This window comes from Dermacentor variabilis, chromosome 6, assembly GCF_050947875.1.
Source record: "Dermacentor variabilis isolate Ectoservices chromosome 6, ASM5094787v1, whole genome shotgun sequence".
Lineage (NCBI taxonomy): Eukaryota > Metazoa > Arthropoda > Arachnida > Ixodida > Ixodidae > Dermacentor > Dermacentor variabilis.
Window position 1 is genome coordinate 178,845,028 of NC_134573.1, and position 22,538 is coordinate 178,867,565.

The window sequence follows — 22,538 nt, forward strand, 5'->3', positions numbered from 1 at the left end:
TCTTTAACACCGGCAGCCGCAGCTTGTTACACGCTCGGAGCACCCAGGAAGCAGTTAAACGAGTGAGCACAATGAGCAGCCGGATGTAGGAAGGTGGTGGGGAGGGGCACATGCCTCCCGTCCATTTTCTCACATCAGCTCTGCCATCCCCCTATTTTGATTTTTTGATGCAACCCAGTTATAACAATTATCGGTTATAACAATGGAATTTTCGTGGCACTTGAATGTTGTTATAAGTGAGTTTGACTGTAATTCAGAAATCTTTGCGGCCCCTTTCCATGCAAGAAAAATCGATCGGCGACTCTACTTATTTGCATGAAAGGTTGAATTTTAGTACTATGAAATTTCGATATAACGAAGCAAATTGTCAATTTTTCCTGCTTCGTTATATCGAGGTTTAACTGTAATTCCAACATACAGTAGTTCTTTACACACGTGTTTGCAGCTGCTTCTCTGCACGACAGCTATTCAATGTTCGATTCGAAAATCAATTCGAATTTGCCTCAAACTCAATATCTGCTATTTGCACATTTTTTTTAGGTGTGTTTCAAGACCACATGAAAACGTTTTTAAATGTTATGTGGTACAGGTCCACCTGGTCAGAAATCTTACACTGCTCACACATTCAACAAATATATATTCTAAATTTATTTTCAGGCACGAATGTCACGTGCCAAACGAGAGAATCCTCTGCCCTGAGCCATTATTTCGACAGTGGCATAAGACAATAAATAATTATTAAAAGCCCCAGGCTAGATTTAGGACCTAGATATAATAGTTATTGTAAACATTTATGTGAACACTCACATCTTTGGAAGCTGTTTTGTCCTTGTTAAAGCACTGGGCCTCTTTGATTTTCGGAGTTCTGGCAGCCCGCTGGCAGCCAGATGGCAGCCAGCTAGTTCCAGTCCTGATAGGAAGTCACGTGGGCTGGGATCCCAAGATGACCCGAACCTGCCCAAAGTTTGCAAAATCGAACACCGGGACAGCTGGCCGAATGTGAACACGCTACCAGCATGGTAGCGCCCGGCGAGGCCAATGCGCGCTTGGCGTAGTCGGCCCATTTCTGCGTTGCCTGCTTGAAAATATATAGTTGGATTCAGGGATACGATCACTCTCACGCAACTCAGCGCAAGACGCGCACTGGGCCAACCTCACCTTTCGCAACGCAACAGATGACCTCGGATGCGTCCGATGACAAGACGCGAAATCGCGCGTAAGTAATTGTATACTCGAAAGCGATAGCTCGAGGATCCCTGCTCGCAGCGATCACGTCCCCCACCAGCGACGTTGATGAGTTGGCGTTGTGTCATCACTTAACAAGACATGAGAAAGCAGGATATCGGGTACGTCTCATACGCATAAAATTTCGTGCCGACCTGCTTGGGCTTCGGTTTCAGAAAGTTTGTTGTGGCTCATGGTGCTTCTCATTTTGACCTTTAGGAGCTGGGGACGCGGCTGGCGCACGAAAATGCACGCCGCCTGTGACCAGAGAAACGTTTCACACGAAAAACAACGTTGGTCGCGATCATGAGAGCAATAAGCCAATGTACGTGTGTCTAATGTACGTGTGCCTATTACTCAATCAATGCATTCTTAGATCAACGGCCTGCAGTTCGAACACATATCGGTTTCGAGCTGCTGCCCAAGCATACGACGGAGAGACAGAGTGAACACGGGCTAGCTGCAAAGCCTTCGCTAACTGCAGAAAAAGGAGATACAGTGGAATCTGGATGATACGATCACGGCTAATACGAATTTCCGGATGATACAAATTTTTCTGTGGTCTTGGCCGAGCCCCATTACTTTGCAACGTGTTAGAGAACGGTTGTTATGAATCAATTTTCGACCCGTGTTAGTTGATACGAAAATTACCAAAGACACTGGAAATTCTAAAGTGTGCTTGGCGAAAGCCAGACGCTGCTGCCGTCTGCACTCCGTTTCCCTGGCTGTGCTGTTCGGTGACATAGCCAGTCGCTGGTGAACGTCTGTGCTCCAATTCATTCGCTTTGGTGTTCGGCGATATCGCCTGTCGCTGCCGCCGCTTTCATTCTGCTTCCCTGCCTTTGGTACCCGGCGATCTAATCAGTCGCTGTTGGCATTTCCGTTCTGCCTCCCTTGCTTTCGCATCCGGTGACATGTTCGGTCGTCACATGCGCATTCGCTCCTTGTTCTTCTGGCGTTTGGTGTTGGGGGAAGCTGACGTCCGCTGCCGCTTCCCCGAACCGCTTGGCGCAGAATCACTGGGCCGCTTCAAAGCCATGCGTCTCACTCACTCGACTGCAACGAGACATCTGGCGAAGGAGCAGCGGGGCGCATGGCCACCACCGACGCATGGCCGACGCGCACGCGCTCATTCTACCGCTACTGTGTGACCTCACGGTTGCTACGCACAGCGGTGCGACCCCCCCCCCACCCCAAGCGGCGCGCCGGTTGTTTAGGAGTGGAGCAGGTTGCGCCACTGCGCAGAGGAGAGGCCACAGTTGGCACGATTCCAATGCATGGACGGACGCGACCGTGCATAGTCATGCAATTTCTCCCTTTCTCTCTTGGTGCGGAGGCGCGGACGCGGTGCCGGACAGTGTGGAGGCCGCGACTGGGCGCGAAGAGTTTGAAGCGGTGGTGCTTTTGTTGCTTTTGTGTTTTTCCTACTTTTCCGCGTGCCATCGAACGGAGTAGCTGCTGTGCTTCGGTCCGCGTTCTTTGTGTTAGACGTGGGCGACAGCGAAGTTCCACCACCGGTGGCTGAAACGCTGCACGCGCTCGATGTTCTGAGGCATGCTATGGCCGCGGATGAAATCAGCGACACGTGCACGCGTTTTTATGGATTTGAACAAAGTCTGCTAAGTGACCTGACAAAGTAAAACAGGCAGAAGGACATTAAAGACTTTTTCTTCAAGAAATAAATGCTTTTTACGTACGTGTGCCTGAGTGAGTTCACCTCAGACTCTGTAATTTAGCTAGCTTTAATTGTTTCGATAATACGAATTTCGGCTAATATGAATATTTTTCGTGACCCCGTGAGATTCGGATCATCGAGATTCCGCGTATATACATACGCCAGATATATGAAAAGGAAGACCACCAGAGAAAGATGAACTCAAAATGTACCGCAATGTGTCAATGAGCGTCTACAACTTGCGTGGAACATGATGCAGATAACATGCACGCATGAGAGCGTAGTGCACTGATCACCGCCGCAAAGAAGCCTTCAGAGGACACATACACACACGAAAGCTTCAAACGGTTCACCACTGCTCGTATCACACGGCTTCGCAATGCGGAACGAAGTGTAAGCACCTAAAAAAGATAACGCTAGAAGTTGTGGGGTTCTCACACCCATGCTCTTGGGACAAAGGAACAACACAGTAGTGCAAACAATCACAAGGGCATTTATTGCACCTTTCATAGATCAATGCCTGCTAGCCTAGTTGTAATACATAAAACATGCCGATGGGCACGCGACAAATCTAGAAGTCCGACTCACCGTGACCGCATATAGCGAGATGCCAACGCCTGGTCGTTCGCGCGTATGGTCACGCGAACGGTGGCACGTTCGATGGATGCCACGTGAGACGGTCTCGCAGAAGCATAGATCGGTGCACGCGCAGGACGTCCGCGTCGTACCTCGACCCGCAGCCAAAAAGCAAGCGTGTTCTCCCTTGCGCCCAAGTCACCCCACCGCAGCTTGCCGCAGTGCAACACTCGCGCCATCTCTCGTACTGCGCTTCAACCACTCCGACCGCCGCGGGTTCCAGGCCAAGCGGCAAAGCCGCACTGCAGGAGATGGAGCTATGCGGGAAAACAAGATATCAGGGGACGCATGAGAGTCACGTATCCCCACAAAGTAAGGAAATCCGAAGATGACCGTAGACGGTTGGCTGAGCGAGGTAAATTTAAGTCCTCAAGTGCCCGCGTTGCAGTCCGTGAAGTCCCCACAAAGATGGCGGCGAGCGCCCATCGCCTCTTTTAGTTGTCTGCTTGCCAGAGAACTTCTAGAGAGCAGCCAGACCAAAATCGTCCTGGCAGGTTCTGACAGCCCGCGGGTAGCCAGAACCGTCCAGCTTGAGCAAAACGAACGCCCAGCGAAGTGCGTGGCACGGTGGGCGGAGCAATCCGAGAAAAATGAAGGCGCTCTGGCTGGCTCTGGCAACCCGCGGATAGCCAGAAGTGGAAAATCAAAGAAGCCCACTGCTTGAACATCTGAATGGCTTGAATATGCTAATACAAGCAAAGAATAGGCGTGTTCAAACTACAGATGCTTATTGTGACATTGCTTGTGTAATGCTTTAGATTTCAATTGTTCATGTAACCATTTTTTAAAGAGTCTGTTTCTGTGAAGCGTTGTTCATGGGGTTGGCAAACCTTGATCTGTTCGCAGGTGCTGGATGACAACAGAGAGTTGTTTGTGCCTGAAACACAAGAAGTAGTCCGGGCCCACCCACATTTTATGCTCTTTGCAACCCAGAATCCACCTGGCCGCTATGGTGGTCGGAAGGTGAGTACATAAAAGATGTCATTCACCATGTTCTTGGTAGATTTCTTAAGCATGGGCAGTTGATGCTTGTTTCTGAAAGTTGAAATCTTGCCCAAATATTGCATCTTGAACCTTTCTCTTGACATTATGCTGCACTTTTCAGACTCCAAAGTAATGCGTTCTGTTTCTTGTACATGTCGTAGTGCAATAACGATTCACTTTTTAACTCCTCTATCCATTCATAGTATAGATAGAGACAGTCGACTGTGAGTGACTGTATATTGTTGTTACTTTTACAGCATTTATATCAGCTCTGGTTTCGGATCTCCTGACCCATATATAGCTACTGCCAGTTGCATTGATGCATAATCAGTAAGCTTGGCATTTGCCTTAGCAAGGGAGCTCATAATTTTTAATGAAACCCGTCATGGGAGCCAAGTAGTTATACTCCTTTTCAGTAGTTCTGTGCAGCAGAGCCAAGGCTACACGATTCACGAGCGCAGATTCTTGTGCAGCGAGATATAGTGCCACAGAGATGTATTGCTCGTTAAACTAAATGGGCTTGACAAGTGGTCTTGTCAAGAGCCGTTTACTTGGAAGTTTCTCTGCAGGTTGCACGGCATTTTATTGCTTGAGTTTGTTTCATTCTTCAATAACATATTTATTGAACCTCTATGATACTGCAAATAAAGTTCTCGTTTTGTTTGAATTGAAATTTGCAGCCAAAAAAGTACACTGCTGTCTACACGTATTCACACGTGTAGACAGCACAGCCACAACGCCGCAAAAGACTCCCTCCTGGGTAGTGCTTTGTCCTTTGCAACAATGCTGTCCGCAGACTTGCTTGTCTGGTATCATTCCAAGGTGCTTATTGGTTCCAAGGTTCCAATAAGTTGGCGTTAAACGTGCATGGAACAGTGTGGAAGGAGTGCGGTAAACGTGCACGAATCTTAATTAAGAAAACGGCTGCACTTCCGAATGTCAGCAAGTGCACCGTTTACAAGTGAATGTTACAAGAGTGATCAAGAGATGGCGTCACCATCGTGTGTGACACGCTGGCCAAGTGCTCCTTCTGAACCCTCTGCTTCCGCTATCTGCAATCTTTCTCTATATTTCGAAATATATCTTTAAGACATGCACCATTTCGGTGTGAATGCAAATATGGAACGAGTTGTCTACCGCTGCTATCACAACAGCTGATCTCGCTGTGCAGTTCCAACCTTAGTAGCTGATGCCGCCGCCTGTGTTGTAGCGCTGACTTCTAGCAGATGACAGGGCACGGAAGGGCATCTTTAAGATGTGTTTGCTCCCCAGATTGGTCAAAGATGCCTGTAGGTTCCACAGTGCTGCACAGGACTACTGAAAAAGAGTATAGCATGTTCTGCTGCTGAACATGAGGTTGCAGGTTTGATTCCTATTTGTGGCAGCCATGTTCTGATCGGGACAGAATGCAAAAATCCTTGTGTACCATGCTTTGGGCGCACATTAAAAAACACTAGATTGTCAAAATTAATCTTAAACCTTCCACTACACCATCCTTCATAGTATATTGTACGGTTCCAGGACATTAAATCGTATAATATTAATTTTTGTTAGGACATTTTTAGTAAGCTGCCATGACAGGTTTAACGGGACATTAAATTTATAAATCTCTCTGACTATGCTGTTCTGTAGGTGCTGTCACGTGCTTTCCGCAATCGGTTTCTTGAGCTGCACTTTGAGGAGTTGCCAGCAGAGGAGCTAGAAGACATCCTAGAGAAGAGCTGCTCTTTGCCACGCTCACTCAGTGTCAAGATGGTGTCTGTGATGACAGAGCTTCAGCTGCGCCGTCGTGAAACAGGTGTCTTTGCCGGTCGCCATGGTTACATGACTCTCCGTGACCTCTTCCGTTGGGCTGAACGCTACCGCCGAACTCCTGACCCGGGTGGCTTTTATGACTGGGACCAATTCTTGGCTAATGAAGGTACTAACCTTAACTTATGTCAATTGTTGGTCTTTGTTCAAAAAGTGTTGAACTAGGTGTGCAAATTGAAAGAAAATGCATGAGACAAAATATCAAGATGGTGTCACTACTTCTAGTAAAATTAAAATGTCATTTTTATGCAGTGAGTGCACAGAAATGTTAATGTGCTGGGAATTAAGGCATACTGTAGGTGTTAGGCATTCTTGCAGAACCTTTTGCTGTCTATTGCTAGTGTCTTCATCTATTTTATCTTCAAAGAAGGTTCCGTTAGATTCTTATAAACAATCAGCAAAACATTTACCTTAGACAGTGACTAGCCACTTCTCACATTTGTTCCATCATGCCTTGACTTGTTCTTAGTACTGTAATATTAAGTAAGCCATCCCTGAAATAGCAGCTGTGAAAACAGGCTGCGCTTGTGCTGTAGGTACCTTTATGCTTGGCTGTAGAACATGTAGCGTCACATTAACGTCTAGTGAGTGTGACACGACTTGCTATCAGCATTTGTTTCTTTGTTTATTGATACTGTCAGCACTAAGAGGGTGATTACAGCAGTGAAGTAAGTGAAGAAATAACAGGACAACTATACAGTGGCAAGAAATCTCAATGAAAATTTACGTAGTAATAGGTGCAGACATGCAATGCACAAGCTCAACGTAACAATTTCAGGAAATACAGTTGCAATAATTTACCCTATACTGTTTACATGAACCACTCAATCAGTGCTACATCACAGCAATTAACATAATTTGTTTGATATTTGTATTGCACTGCTAGCTATGGCAATTTTTGCAATGCTTTAAAGGGGCCCTGAACCACCCCTCGGGATTGGTGAAATAACATAGTCCACGAGTAGCATACGCTGCTGAGAACATCTCAGTCAAGTTTTGCTGTCGTACACAGTGCATGGAGCTCACAAATGGATCGCGAAGTCACCTATCTCTCAAACGCTCTGTTTTCAATGGAAGGCCCTGTCCTCACTCTCTTCTAGACGCACTATTTCGTCATCGGACACACTATTTCGTCATTACCTTGGATGGCTGCTATTGGCCGGTAGCTGACATCAAGCTGCGGTCAGCTACATGGCGTAGATACCTCGGCCGCTGCGGGGTGCCGCCATGAGTCCACTGGCTAAGTGCACTGCTGCTTGCAGAAGACAACATCTTTTGGCTTATGTTTAGTGCATCATAGGCACCAAAGGCGGAAGTCGTGGCATCTATGTTAACATCCAAAATTAAATTTGAACTGTGCGCCACGGTGACATTTAGAAGGCGGAGCGTTGTGGGCACGTCCCACTGCACTGTATCCTTCGCAGTGCAAGGCATTGAAGAAGGAACGGGAGCATAGCAGAGGCCATGTTTGATTGCCTGTAACTCCACTTCTGCTGAATGCATTGAAGTACTTTTTGCGGCAAAGTATTTATGAAATATCCTATTTTCATTGCAAATGCTTTTCTCCACTTCGATAAAAAGTGGTTCAGGGCCGCTCTAAGAGTTCTGGGATTGGTTTCACAATAGAATTCTCATCTCTCACCTAACAGACCTATATTTGATAACCAGATTTGGTTCCTAGCTCAAATGAGATTTTTTACTATGGTGCTGACATTGTTTGCATAGTTGTTTCCTTCTGTTCCAGAACATTGGGTAATGTTGCATAAACAAACATTACCTGTAATTAACCCTTTGAGGGTAAAAGATGTAAATATACTGGGCCGCAAGCAAGTCCTAAATGGTCGATGCCGTAAATTTATGATGCCGTCTGTTTGTTTGAGCCAATTTTTCAGTTCTCTGTTGCCCAGCAAGTGCACCTGTGCATGCGTGGTCATGTGGCTGTTAGTTTTGGTTTCACCTCGTGGGCTATTTCTGTTTGTCACGCTCGCAAAAGCTGATGTCTACTATCTGGCTTCTAATCTCTCGAAGGGTCACCATTAGATGCTCACTCGTCTGTTGCTCACAGGGGTGCTTTACACCTGTTCACAGGCGAGCGCTGGTATATTAGCAGCGATACCTCCATATACTAACAATTCTGCCATACGAGCGTTTCTTTTCTCAAGCCCTCGACTTTCAAAAACTGATTGCCCCTCATTGGTGACGGAGTGAAGGATTACTGTGAGTTTCTGATACATTTTGTTTTTTTTCTGGCAGGCACATAACCATAGAGTTTTCTTGCGTGTACTTGCATAGACAGTTTGATTACCTAGACAGTTCCATTACCCTATGGACGTGCGCATATGGATGGACATGCATATGGATGGTCTCCTGCAAGTGAGTCAAGTGGAGATTGCTTCAATGCGTCTTGCCCAAGTGCCAAATCAGAATATATCTATTTCAGTTGTTACGAACGACAACAAACCCGTACATTCGTCGCAAATATTCCCTTTATTACCACACTCTGCGACTCTTCCCCATGCTGTCATCTTGCTGTCCACCTGCACACATCATATGCAACACGCTGCGTGCCACCCGTGTCTTCCTTCCTCTCTCGCTGCTGCGCTTGCACCACCTAGACCTTTCCCTGGCAACTGCAGCCAACCGCACGCACAGCCTCCAAGCCTCACCTCACCTAGAGCTCTCGATCCACCACTTTCTCATAACAACTCTCCCCCCCTCAAAATGTGAAGCAGTATAGGAAGAAAGAGTTGTGGTTCATGGTAGAGCACCAACTGGTCTGTGTAGGCAATAGTCCGATGATTTCTCATAGTGGAGTCACTCAAGACAAAGTCATAGTTGCCTAACCACTTGACCACACAATAAGGTCAAGGTTGCCGTGGTGCCAGCTTGGCTGACACACTCTTGGCAGCATCTTTCAAGGTGTGGCTATTTAAGAGCACGAGGTCACCATGTTTAATGGCTGTTCGCTGCCGATGACAGTTGTAATTGGACTGCGCTTGCCAAGCAGCTGCTTGACGTTTCTGAGCATACTTGAGGGCCTCTTCAAGGCACTGCTGGAGTTCTGCATTAAAGGCAGGGTGTGCCACTGCTAGAAGCTTCGTATCTTCCTTCTCACCTGCGGGTTCCCATGGGGTACAGAGCTCATGGCCGTAACGTGGCAAGGCTGGAGTATATTCACTATTACAAATGGGCGCAACGTGATGTAGAGAGTGCTGCTGTTTCTCCTTTGCAGTGGCTCGCAAATTCTGATGGGGCCAGGCAGAAGACATGGCGACGACGTAGCGATGAACAAAGATGTTCAGTTACATTGTTACGTAGCGGTCAGCTCTACGGGCTCCATGATGGAGAGCGACACATAATCTTGCCTGTACTGGACATGGCTGAAAGGTGAAGTCCTTTGGCGAGGGAGTCTAGAAAGCTCTCACTCAGTAGAAATAGAGGGCAAACCCTCTCCACACTTGCATCTATAGGTGCTAGAGTAGGGGTAGTGGGCCGAGGAAGAGGTGCGGGCAATGCGCGCAGGAAGCAGGAAATCCGGGAAATGTTTGTTACCACGAGGTGGCGCTATGGAGCCTTTCACCTGGGACCCGCTGTGCCACCGCCGGGCTCGCGCATTGGCCTGTCGCCTGCACTCGTCCACATATTTGTGTTCTGTGTTCTGTGCGCGCATTTGTTATTTCGTGTGCAGTTTTTTCTCTGACCGATGAGGTGACATGACGAAACCTCATAGGAAGCAGTAGTTCGCTCCCAGTTTCACAAGTGTGTATAGTGGCGTGCAGAATGCGCCAAATTTGTTTGGTGTCCCCGACGATGACAAAAGGCGCTGTGTTTGGAATCGGAACATTCACTGTGCTGATAGGCCCCTGGAGATGACTTACGCTGTGTGCGAGCTACACTTAGAAAAACATACTTGCTTCGAGACTATGTTCACATCATTGATGGAAAGGCAGTGCAGATACCATGTGGATAGCTCTCACTTTCACCGGATGCAGTACCAACCATTCTGCTGAATGTTCCCAAGTACCTGTCGAAGGTGCCAGCACGCGAAAGACCTCCAAGAAAAAAGGTGTGAGCAGAACCTGCAGTGTTTTGCTTGTCTAAGAAACCTTGCTTGCAAGTTGATGAGCTTCAAACGAATGTGCCGGCAATTGATGTGCAGTACATGCCGTTTGGCTTATCGAATGTGTCTCAATCGACAGAGCAGTCGGCCGCTCATAAATTTTCCAACTGTGCTCCTTATATTCACGCCTCTTTTAAAAGTCAGTCTTACGCTGTCATGATTGAAAAGACTGTCTTCATTAATTCCGGAAGTACACAAGGCGACGTTGTCTGCCGGACATATGTTTGCCGTTCGTTGATATCAGAACCACTCTTGCACACCATGGAAGAAGCTAAACAGGTCCTGTGTGACTCTTTTCGTCCTGTTTTATAGCGAACCTGTCTGTGCCTGGGATTCCGGGATTTCTTCGTGGCGTAACATAGACGGAAAACTATTATCATCTATGGCTCATACCTTTGTAAGGCAGAGGCTACAAGCACTTACCAAAGTGAAGCGAACAGTGCATACATTCTCTGGAATCACATATACAACATACAGAGCGGCATACGTTTCAGTAAAGTATAAGCTTAAAACAAGCTTCCAAACCATGTGCATAATTGATGATAAGACAATCCTACGCCTACATGCAATGCGAAGCATGTAGCACTCCCCGCATATGTTTCCCAGTAAATATTAGCGTTGCGCAAACTGCCGCGGCGACGTCAGCTTGACTGTTGCATATGAAGCAGGTAGTGACGTAACTACACTTGCGCATATGCAGGAAGAACCCGCCTAGTCACTGATTTGTATCGTAATATGCACATATAATGAGGACTACTGAAGAGCAGCGGGCATACGAGGCACGGTGAATTTTTCTTCTCTCAGGCTCACTCTTTGTAGGTGCACGAAGTAGCGGCAAATGCCAAGTCGCAGGCCGTCGAAACGTAATAATTAGGTAAAGTTCATGTGAATGTTGCCACGTGAATAATTTCAACCTACATTGCAAAGGGTAATTGTTCTAGTTGTCATTCACAGCTTCGCTGTCCAACCACCTTTACAGCATGGATTTGGGCACATTTTTTATGTGTAAATAAAGCGCTCTCTGCAGAACTAAACCAGTGTGTACCCTGAATGTTTTCTAGTCAGTGCAGGTTCTGATAAGGCAATCGTGCCACCAGCACATGCTTGGACTCGCATATGCCAATGAAACCTTTTGAGCTTGTGTCCTCGCAAGAAAAGACAAAGCAACTCGGTTTCTTTCCCCTCTTTATCTCTCTTCTGTATATTAGAGAATGCGGTGGAGCGAATTGAAACGCATTTTTCCAGCCAGGCGAGGAGGCATCCAACGCGTATGCATGCATGAAGGGCCCAGGTGAAAGGTGCAGCAGCGCTACCTGTGTGTTTCTGGGAAAACTGCTTCACTGCGGAGCCTTCCTATGGCCCCCTACCCCTAATCTAGTACACTATACTTGCAGCTGCCACTCGGTGCATGGAAGCCAGCTCAACGGATTTTCTAACTGCCACTGGCCCAGCAGAGAGAAAGACACCACAGGCGTTTCCCTCATTGAGAAGGAGAATGCACACGTGAAGCTTAATTGTCTCGCTCACTGAAGGGAGACAGCACTGGCAAGCCTACACAGACATCAGGGCATCATGCGCATCATGGGGAAGGTGGAAAGAATGTGTGCACAAAGGGCTAACTTTTTTTTTTCTTTTTTTTTTTTTTTGCCATTGCAGCCTTCTAGGCGCTTTTTCAACGGTTGCGGATGATACAGCATATTTTAAATGTCTAGGCTTTCTCCGTGTCTTTGGCGGCATGACACAAATTGTTTATCATCCAGGCTAATTGTAACAGATGGCTCTGCCAGGGGAGGGAAGTCCCGATGGGCAGGGGACTGATTGTACTGTTGGTCGTAGCCGCAGGTAGTTGTCCCATGCTTACGTCCTGTAGACATTTGCTGAATTTCTTCCAACAGGTGCTTTGTGCCACATCCAGAACACCGCTGAATGCCTTGTGAGGTTGAGCTGCAGTCCCTGGTTCACAGCAGGCATCAGTTTGAACTACACCGAAAACACAGCCACTCAGCCGCCAAGCACGAGGCACAATCTCACTTAGCTTCGCGAGGCTTATTTTCCCATTTAAATGTCATGCTAATCTACCGAACTAAAGCAGCAGCACTTAAATCTCACTCATGAATTAGTCCTCCTGCGAAACACTTTCTTACAGAAAAGCATAAAGTAAAACCTTTAGTTCAAAAACTTGAGTCAGGAGGAAAAACAACACAAAGTTGATACTCATTGAGGTTTATTTGTGCGTTAAGCGCTTTGATTGAGCTATTGGCTTTACCTTTGAGTCACCCCCTTTTTTATGCACCTCGAAATATTTTTTGGCAACGCAAGGTTCCAGTTCGGGAGAAGACTCTTTTTGGAAAACGTAGTTGGCTGCTGTTGGAGAACATTGAGGGCAGTGACCCATCTCAATAATGGAACCGGAACATGCAAGGAACTTGCAATCACAGAGTCAACAGTTAGCCCTACTTTGATACTGTTTCTAGGAACATTCACTCTTTGCATTGCTGAGTTTATTTTCCATAGTACATGTTATACTAGATGTAATTTCTTTGTTAAGAATGGGCATTGTTATAATTAAGACTATGTGAGGTGAGTTGCACTGTTAGTATAAATTGGTAGCCAAATATGCAAAAATAAATGAGGAAACCTCTTGGGCATAATTTTTTGAAAGCTTGAAGTGACACAACAGCCTATGTACTATCAGGGCCAAATGAAACGTGAGCAGCAGATTTCGTGGCCCAAGCATAAGTGAAGGTATAGTGCACGCCGCCCAGTCATCACCATTGACACACACGCGCATATCTGGTTTGGTCGCACTGCACTATGCCCCTATAGAGAGATATTTTCGCTTCTGTTCTGGTTCTTATGTTTGAAAGGGATAAAATAAAAATAAAAACTGAAGCACAGTTCGCCGAAACCATAAGTGCTATCGGCGTCACACGAAACGCAAACAGTGGTGCGTGTGGTGTCGTTGGCACCGTCGTCATCAGAGATAGATTCGCTCATGCAGTTTCCGCTTGTGTGCCACATTCATTCTTTGTGTCGGCAAATTTGTGCACCGTGGTATTGGTGGCAACTGTGACAGTGGTTGGTGTGGGTGTGCCGAGCGTGTTTGGCCATTTGACCGGTTTGACTCCCAAACGAGCGCAGTATGGCCAAACTGAATGTGCTTGCCTGTCAATGGTTATGACTGAACGGTGCACACTATACCTCACTTATGCTTGGGCCACATGCTCTGCTGTTCACATTTCATTTGATGCTGATAGTACTCAATCACAGTACATGCTGTTACGAACAATGACAGACCGACACGTTTGTCACAAACATTGCCCTTATTACCACGCTTCGCAACTTTTCCTCATGCTGTCCCCATGCTGCCCATCCATGTACACCACATGCAACACGCACACTGCTCCACCCGCATCTTCCTTCCTCTCTCGTTGCTGCACTCGTGCCTCCTGGTCCTTCCCCTGGCAACTACAGTCAGCCGCTCGTGTGCAGCCTCTGAGAACCGCTTTTCTTGCCTTGCCTCACTTGGATCTCTCGGTATGCTTACGCTTCCACTTTCTCCTCACAACTCTCCCCTCTGCAAAACGCATGCTTATTTTACAGAGCATGCTCATCTCACACATGCCTCATCTTGTTGCGAATATTTGCTCCGGCATGTTTCTGTCCTTAGGCATCCTGCTTGAGCCTCAAATAACAAGGTACTGCCCCTTGTGTTATCATACAAATTTTCTCTTCCGACTTATTTCTTCCCATTCTTGCAATTCTCCACAGTCCTTTTTGTTTCCATTCTTCGCATTCAATTCGCTATCTCTATTTATCTCACTTTCTTTCTGATAACACCTGGTTGTCCATTTACGCTTTAAATTACCCTGTACTTGGTTGCCAACTTTCTTGACCTCTTCCTTCATTCTGCGTCCATGCTTTTCAGTTACAGACACTTGTGCACTTTAGCCGCCCATTTATTTTCACCCATGTTCCTGAGTCTTTCCTCAAAATCAATTTTGCTCTGTGTTTCTCTGACTTCAAACGAGGGACAACGCATATCCCCTTGCACTGCCTCATTTGTCGTTTTGCCGTGGGCTCCCAAAGCCAACCGGCCTGATCATTTTTGGTTAGTTCCAACCCGCACAATGTATACTATTTTAAGCATAGAATGGCATTTGTGAACGTTAATGCTAACACCATTTCTCCTTTCCAGATTTTACGTGCCACTTCATACTTATTGTGGCCCCAAAGTGCTCTATATTTCGTTATTGCTGCATTCCGCTTCCCCTTTATTTTCGGATTGTCTTGGTGGGTGCTTGAGTAAGTTTTTCCTTTGTTTATATTGTACTGTAAAATAGGGAGCAGTGGGGCTGTGGCTAGGAGAGAGACAACGACGACGAGAAAGAACAACCTTGTTTCGGTGCTCGGTCGGCTACCTTACCTCTCGCTGTGCCAACGTTCTAGTCGCGAATGCTTACTGCTCAAAGTGCTTCGCGACATGTGGTGGAGGTGCTCCAGTGCTCCATCATTATGTCCGCTCCTGTTTGGTTTGCCAACGCCGTACAGATCCCCCTCGTCGTTCTACCACCCCATTGCAGCCTTTGCCTTGCCCAGCACGTGCTTTTGATCGAGTCGGCATCGACATTTATGGACCTCTGCCAACCACATCAGATGGCAATCGCTGGGTAATCGTGGCCATCGACCATCTTAAGCGCTATGCGGAAACTTCCCCTTTGTCCAGCGCTTCTGCACGTGACGTTGCCTGGTTTCTCCTGCGCTTCATCATCCTTCGCCACGGTGCTCCCAGGGAATTACTCAGTGACAGAGGCCGCGTCTTCCTCTCCGACGTCAACGAGGCTCTCCTCAAAGAATGCCGCATCATTCATCGCACCACTACTGCGTATCATCCACAGACTAATGGCATGACCGAGCACTTTAATCGCACTCTTGGTGACATGCTGGCCATGTACGTTGCATCCGACCAAACCAAATGGGACCATGTTCTACCTTTTCTGACCTACGCTTACAACACCGCCACGCAGACTACCACGGGATTTTCGCCCTTCTTTCTCCTGTACGGACGCGAACCTTTTTCCACAATGGATACTATCCTTCCGTACCGCCCTGACTCCACGGAAACAACTACCCTATCCGAAGCTGCTGCACACGCAGAAGAGTGTCGCAAGCTTTCCCGTATATTTACGTCAGAAGACCAGCAACGCCAGAAGCACCATTGAGAGAGTTCCGATGCTCCTGTATCCTATGCTCCTGGCTCGCTAGTGTGGCTTTGGGTTCCAGCCTCTACCTCTGGACTGTCACCGAAACTCGCGTCGAAGTACCAAGGCCCATACCGCGTGATCAAACAAATGTCTCCAGTCAACTATATTGTGGAACCCCTCGAGCTACCTTTGGATCATCGCCGTCGTGGCCGCGAAATTGTGCATGCCCAGCATCTCAAGCCCTACTATGATCCGCCTGTGCTGTCCTACCCGTAGATCACCGGGACGGCTTCCTTTTCCGCGGGGGAGATAACTGTACTGCAAAATAGGGAGCAGTGGGGCTGTGGCTAGGAGAGAGAATGACGACGAGAAAGAACAACCTTGTTTCGGTGCTCGGTCGGCTACACTACCTCTCGCTGCTCCAACGTTCTAGTCGCGAATGCTTACTGCTCAAAGTGCTTCGCGACAATATATATGTCGAGCTATTTATATTGCTTGACTGTGGATATGACTTGCTGTTGAATTGACAGCACATAATTGCTCATCTTTTTATTAAAGATAATAATTTCCAATTTCTCTGTACTAAACTTAGAGACTAGATTTGTCGCTGCATTGCCACAGATATTCGCAAGTGTCTGTAAACCTCTTGTCCACTAGTAGCACTGTATTGTCCACATACATCAGTCGATGGACCTTCTGTTGCGCCATTTGTCCATTATGCATGTAGGATAAACCAAACCCTAATTCACTGTTTTACAGTCTTTCTATGCCTTTAACATCAGGTGTGAACAAAATTGAAGAAAGAGGGCATACTTGCTTGAGTCCTTGGTGTATTTCTGCTACTTCATTACATTTTTGGCCTTCCCATACAACTTGTACTTGGTTGTCTCTATAGTAGGGGCTTTCATAAAGTCTGTATTATCACTGCCATAAATTTATGAAAGGTGTACACCATAGGCATCAGAATGAATGTGCATCTGTCTACTTTTAGTGCAATGTAAAACTTGTGCTCTATATAGTACCGGGCAACACCGCTAGGGCACCAAAACAAAAACGGCAGTTCCGATAGGGAAAGTTGAAACACTTGCAGTGATTTGCTTTCTGTATTTGAAGGGACAAGATCCCAGAAGATTCATGCTAAGCTGATGGGGGGGTGGGGGGTGGTGTACGGGGACAATGCCCAAACATACGATGCTCTTGTCAAATGGTGCAGACGATTTCAGTGCATCAAACATGCCTGGACGACGAAGAATGAAGTGGCTGCCTGTCACTCGATGGTGAACCACAGATTGCTGTGCAAGTGGAGGCTCTAGTGCTCGCTGGCCGGTGGATAACTGTTAAAGAATTAGTAGACCAGGTTATCATGCGTGCAGGTTTTGTGCACAGCATACTTCACAACAACCTGCACATGACAAAAGTTGCCGCATGTTGAGTTCCACATTTGCTGACGCCACTGCAAAAAAGATTTGCAGGAGGAAGCAGCTGCAAAAATGTTGAAGCTTCGCAAGAGTGACTCCAGCGACTTTTTTGACTGCCTGATAACCATGGATGAGTGTTGGGTGTACAGTTATCACCCGGAAACTAAACTGCAAATCAAACAATGGAAGCACAGAAACTCACCCGCGCCAAAAAGGCAAAGGCTTTGCCATCATCAGGCAAGGTCATGCTGAGCATTATTTGGGACTGTCATGGTGTTCTCACAGATTATGCTCACAAAGGCAATACTATTACAGGAACGTAATATTGTGAGTCTCTCACCAAATTGAGTAAGAAGTGCTATCAAGGCAAAGCGCAGTAGAAAGCTCACGAAAGTCGTCTGTCTGCTCCATGACAATGCACCGGCTCACACAGCACAGTTTACAGTGACATATGCAGCCTCCTTCGGCTGTGAAATTCTTCCCCACCCACCATATTCACCCGACCTCGCACCAAGTGACTTCTTCCTCTTCCCTCGCATGAAGAGCACAGTGCACGGGAAACAGTTTCGGTATGACAGAGAAGTGATCACTCAAGTCGAGCACTTCCTGAACTCTCAAAATGAGGAGTTCCACTGCGATGGCCTGCGGCAGCTCATCCATCATTGGCAGAAGTGCATGACCTTGGGTGGTGATTATGTAGGGAAAGAATAAACTTCCACTCACGTTTCATTTCTTGGTCTCTGTTCCTTCATGCCAATAATACGAACTTTGTCACAAACGCCCCTCATATATCTCCCTCAGCAGCTCGATGAAATTGTCATTATGCTTTCGTACTTGAGAATATCCCATAACAATTCCCTGTCTACATTGTCGTAGGCAGCCTTAGTATCTAGAAATGCTATCCATAAAGGTCTACTCTGAGCTACTGAAATCTCAATGCATGAGTTAGTACAAACATAGTATCCTCTAAGCGTCTGCCTGGTCTGAACCCATTCTTTAGTTCCCCCAGTACATCATTTTTCTCCACCCACTTCGACAGTTCTAATTCTATGGCTTACATTGCCATTCTATATATCATCAATGTTACTGCAATTACCACTTTTGCCTTTGTATATGACATTGATCTTGCTTTCATGCTGTTCAACTGGCATTTTGTTTGTTAATCACTTGCTCCACGACATTAATCTCAGCACTGCCTTGCTCTTTGGACCGAGGTTTTTGATTAGCTGTATTGGGATTTCATCGGGTCCTGCTGATGTGTTATTAGGGACATTTTCTGTGCAATGCCCTCTGTATCCTACATGGTTTACTTTCAGTTTGCTTGCACTGAGTGCGTAAGCTTTCTGTGCTGGCATTTTCTTGTGAGTGTATTTCTTTTTGCTCTGCAGTTTCGCTGTGAAATTTCAGTGTCGCTGTTGCCTTCTGTTAGGATATGCCCTGTTGGCTGGACGAGTTCGCCGCCCCCAAGAGGCACAGCTCGTGGCAGAGGTGCTGAGCAAAAAGCTAAAGCGGCAAGTGGATCCGGAGAAGCTGTTCTCTAGGGTGCCATGCACAGTTGCTCCTGAGGGATTCAAGCATCTTGTGTGGACAGCTGACGCTCGACGCATGGCATACTTGCTGCAGAGGGCACTTCAGTTTGATGAACCTGTCCTGTTGGTAGGAGACACAGGGTGAGCAGCTAGCTGTTTCCTATTCTTGAGCGTCTCATTTTATGCCATTTGTTGCACTGTCTTTTCCAGGTATTATGCCTTTTTATTCATGTTAGAAGAAACTAGAAAAACAAAGCGCAATAAAAGATTAGTCAATCTTCTTAGTAATTGCTATGCATTCGTTAAATTGAGAAAGTATGGATTCTGTTTATGTTGCTCTGCTAATGTTGTGGACCTTCATTGTTGATGTGCTCATGGTGTTAGTTTTCATGCCAGGGCATTCTTCTTACTACTAATTTTCAGTGATAAATGTTTAAGGACATATTGGTGCACTGGTGAAAGTGAAGGTGAGGCACAGTTGAAAAGGGTGTAGAATGTAATAAAATAGTAAAGAAATACTCACTGATGTATTTTATTGAAAATTTAAATTGAATATTCTTGTATGACTCAATTTGAATAGTCAGTTCAGCTGTGGTGCTCGGTCAACTGCTCCTCAAATGCATTAGGCTGTGGAGAAGGCACATATTCGCTCATATCAAAGTAAGCCAAAGAGTAGGTTGAATTCAGCTGCAGATGAAATGCTTTCTTTAACACTTGTTGTTGGCCGAATTGGTTCATGCTGTGAGGAAATCTGCAAGGTTCATACTGCGAGACAATGTGATTGCATGTTTCACATATGTTCAACTAAAGACATATATTGACGAGCGACGAAGAATAAAGTTATAGCTGAACGTTAGTGCCTGTTTGTGTGCCTTACTGCGTCCTTGTCTTGAATTCTGTGCAGTACATTTATTTCCTCGTGAGATCCTTTCTTTTCAGGGAATTAATGCAGGGTTTCATTCATTGCTTCGTGCTCCATTTTGTGGACTTCCACTGAATTAATTCCTTTGGCTGAACAAACAGATGAAACAAGGAAGAAAGCATAAGAATTACGAAGACAAACACCGGTGCAGTTCACACTTTCATGAACATGTGTGAGAGATCATATAGCCTTGTTAGTGGCTGTAGAAAGTACGGGATAGTCTCGAGGTTTTCATGTGCAAACTGCTGCTGTTCATATGTCCCCTCTGTTCCCCCAAGCCTTTTGTCTCACCTGCTTCTTTTTTTTTTTTTTTTGTCAGGTGTGGTAAGACGACAATCTGTCAGTTGCTGGCCCTGCTAGGAGGACAGCAGCTTCGTACTGTAAGCTGTCACCTACACTCAGAGGCGGGCGACTTGCTGGGAAGCCTGCGACCAGGCAGGGAGCCAGAGGGCCCCCTTTTCCAGTGGGTGGATGGTCCCCTGGTGGAGGCAATGCTTGGTGGTGAACCCTTTCTGATTGATGAGATCTCCCTCGCTGAAGATGCCGTGTTGGAGCGTCTGAACAGCCTGCTGGAACCCGAGCGCACCCTGCTGCTACCAGACTGTGGGCGCGAGCTGGTGGCCAGCCCAGGGTTTCGTCTCTTGGCGACCATGAATCCAGGAGGCGACTTTGGCAAACGAGAGGTGAGAACTCTTTAGGCCCAAATGTGGAACACTGCTGTTGCAGATTGCAGGTTGACATGAACAGGTCTCGCACTAGGCAAGGTGTACTAGCTAACACAGACTAAGTATATTAAAAAAAAGAAAGAAAGAAAAATTGACTCCTTCTGTGTAGATGAAATCAAGTGTATGATGTTACAGCATAGACCACTTGTAACATAAGTTTCCAGAGTCACAAATTTCCGCACTATAAGCAGGGTCGCATTATAACCAAAAGACCATTTTTCAAAGGCTATGCACATGCAAAGCATGTAGGCCAAGCAGCCCTTTGTGTCCAGGGATTGAAACATATGACTAGGATGTGCCCTGATCTTCAGTGGTGATGTGGCTTCCCTGCTTTCCAAGTAGCATACAGCCACTGTGAAACATTTCGTTGACTCCACTTCAAACTACAACTTTATCCGCCGCCGAGACGGTGCTGGTTAGGCCTATCTGGCGGGAGTTTCAGTCTGCATGCCGTCGCAGGTAGCCTGTTGCAGATAACATAATTCTAGTCCTAGAGCTGGGTTATTCAGAGAAGTGAACATTACTTGCACGAGAAATCGAAACATATTGCTACAGGGTTAAAAAGTCAGACGTGTATTTACAGAATATTGTCGCTATTGTTGGCAATACAATACAATAATGACAATAATTATATCAGCTGACAAGATGGTAGGCAGCGCCTGAAGACCAGAACATTGTCTTCTTCCGCTGATGATTAAAACATGTTCTTCGTCAGCGTGTCACATGACCCCCAGCGGCTGAGGCACCGGCTCGGTGCTGGTTAGGAGGCGGGCGAGTGATACAACTTAAGACGCGTGACGTGCACCACGTCGGAGCATTGCTGAGCTGTGGTTGGCTCAAGAGGGACGATTTCGTATGTGACGTCAGTTACTTGACGCAAGACACTGTAAGGGCCGGAGTAGCGTGAAAGTAACTTCGAGAGGCCAATGCGTCGCGACGGCGACCAAAGGAGAACCAGGGCGCCCGGTGTGTAATGAACATCACGATGGTGGGCATCATATAAGCACCGCTGATTGTCCTGCGACTCTACAAGTCGATGTCGGGCAATATGGCGTGCTTCTTGTGCTTTGAGGATGGCTTCACGGGCGTACTTGGATGTAGAATTCAGACTAGCAGGCAGAACGGTGTCGAAAGGTAACGTAGGGTCGCAGCCAAACAAGAGGAAGAATGAAGAGAAGCCTGCGGTATCATGGCAAGACGAATTATAGGCGAAAGTAACGAACAGCAGCGCAACGTCCCAGTCGCGATGGTCATCGGAGACATACATGGACAGCATGTCAGTAAGGGTGCGGTTATGGCAATCAGTTACACCGTTCGTTTGTGGATGGTAAGCAGTAGCAAGTTTTGTTTAGTCACGCACGAGTGTAGAATGTCATTGACAACTTTAGAAAGAAAGTAACAGCCTCGGTTGGTGAGGAGCTGTCGAGAGGCGCCATGGTGAAGGATGACGTTTTCTAGGAGGAAGTCGGCGACATCGGTTGCGCAGCTTGTCGGAAGGGCCCGTGCAATTGCATATCGGGTGGCGTAGTCTGTTGCTACAGCAATCTACTTGTTTCCCAAAGCAGACGTAGGAAAAGGGCGTAAAAGATCAACACCTACACGGAAGAATGGTTCTGATGGTACGTCAAGTGGTTGAAGGCGACCAGCAGGGAGTGTGGTCGGCTTCTTGCGTCGTTAACAAAGTTCACACGCGGCCACATAACGGCAGACGTCACGGTATAGACCAGGCCAAAAGAAGCGCCGATGAATGCGGTCATAAGTCCGTGACACGCCAAGGTGACCTGCAGTCGGTACATCATGAAGCTGGGCGAGACCAGTCTGACACAGATGCTCAGGCACAACGAAGAGTCAGGCAGGGCTGTCCGGGCGCATGTTAGAGCGGTAAAATATACCATCTTGAAGTTCAAACATGCGAAGGGAAGGATCGGGTGCCGTTGAAGTGAGCCGTTGAATAAGGTGTTGCAAGGAGGCGTCCCGACGTTGTTCGGCTACAATGTCGCGAAAAGCAATCAGAGAGAGAACGGGGACAGGTATGCCGGCCGCAGAAACGTCAGGAGGGTCAACAGGATGGCGCGACAAGCAGTCCGCATCTTGATGTAACCGGCCGGTCTTGTACACAACTGAATAGTTGTATTCATGGAGGCGCAGAGCCCAGCGGCCAAGGTGCCCTGAAGGATCTTTGAGGGACGAAAGCCAACACAGAGCGTGGTGATCAGTGATGACCAGTCCGTCGTGCCAGTGATCAGAGCGTGCTGACCAGAGAGTGACCAGAGCATGGTGACCAGAGCG

At 47.0% G+C, this 22,538-nt stretch overlaps 1 protein-coding gene across 1 annotated transcript in view; it reads left to right on the forward strand.

Annotated features, from left to right (window-relative positions):
• LOC142585886 (midasin) overlaps positions 1-22,538 on the forward strand; it is a 344,435-nt gene that overhangs the window by 92,693 nt on the left and 229,204 nt on the right. The window contains exons 18-21 of the mRNA XM_075696967.1: positions 4,382-4,498; positions 6,152-6,440; positions 18,503-18,743; positions 19,844-20,207. Coding sequence (XP_075553082.1) covers positions 4,382-4,498; positions 6,152-6,440; positions 18,503-18,743; positions 19,844-20,207 — 1,011 coding nt within the window. The remainder of the gene's footprint in view (positions 1-4,381; positions 4,499-6,151; positions 6,441-18,502; positions 18,744-19,843; positions 20,208-22,538) is intronic.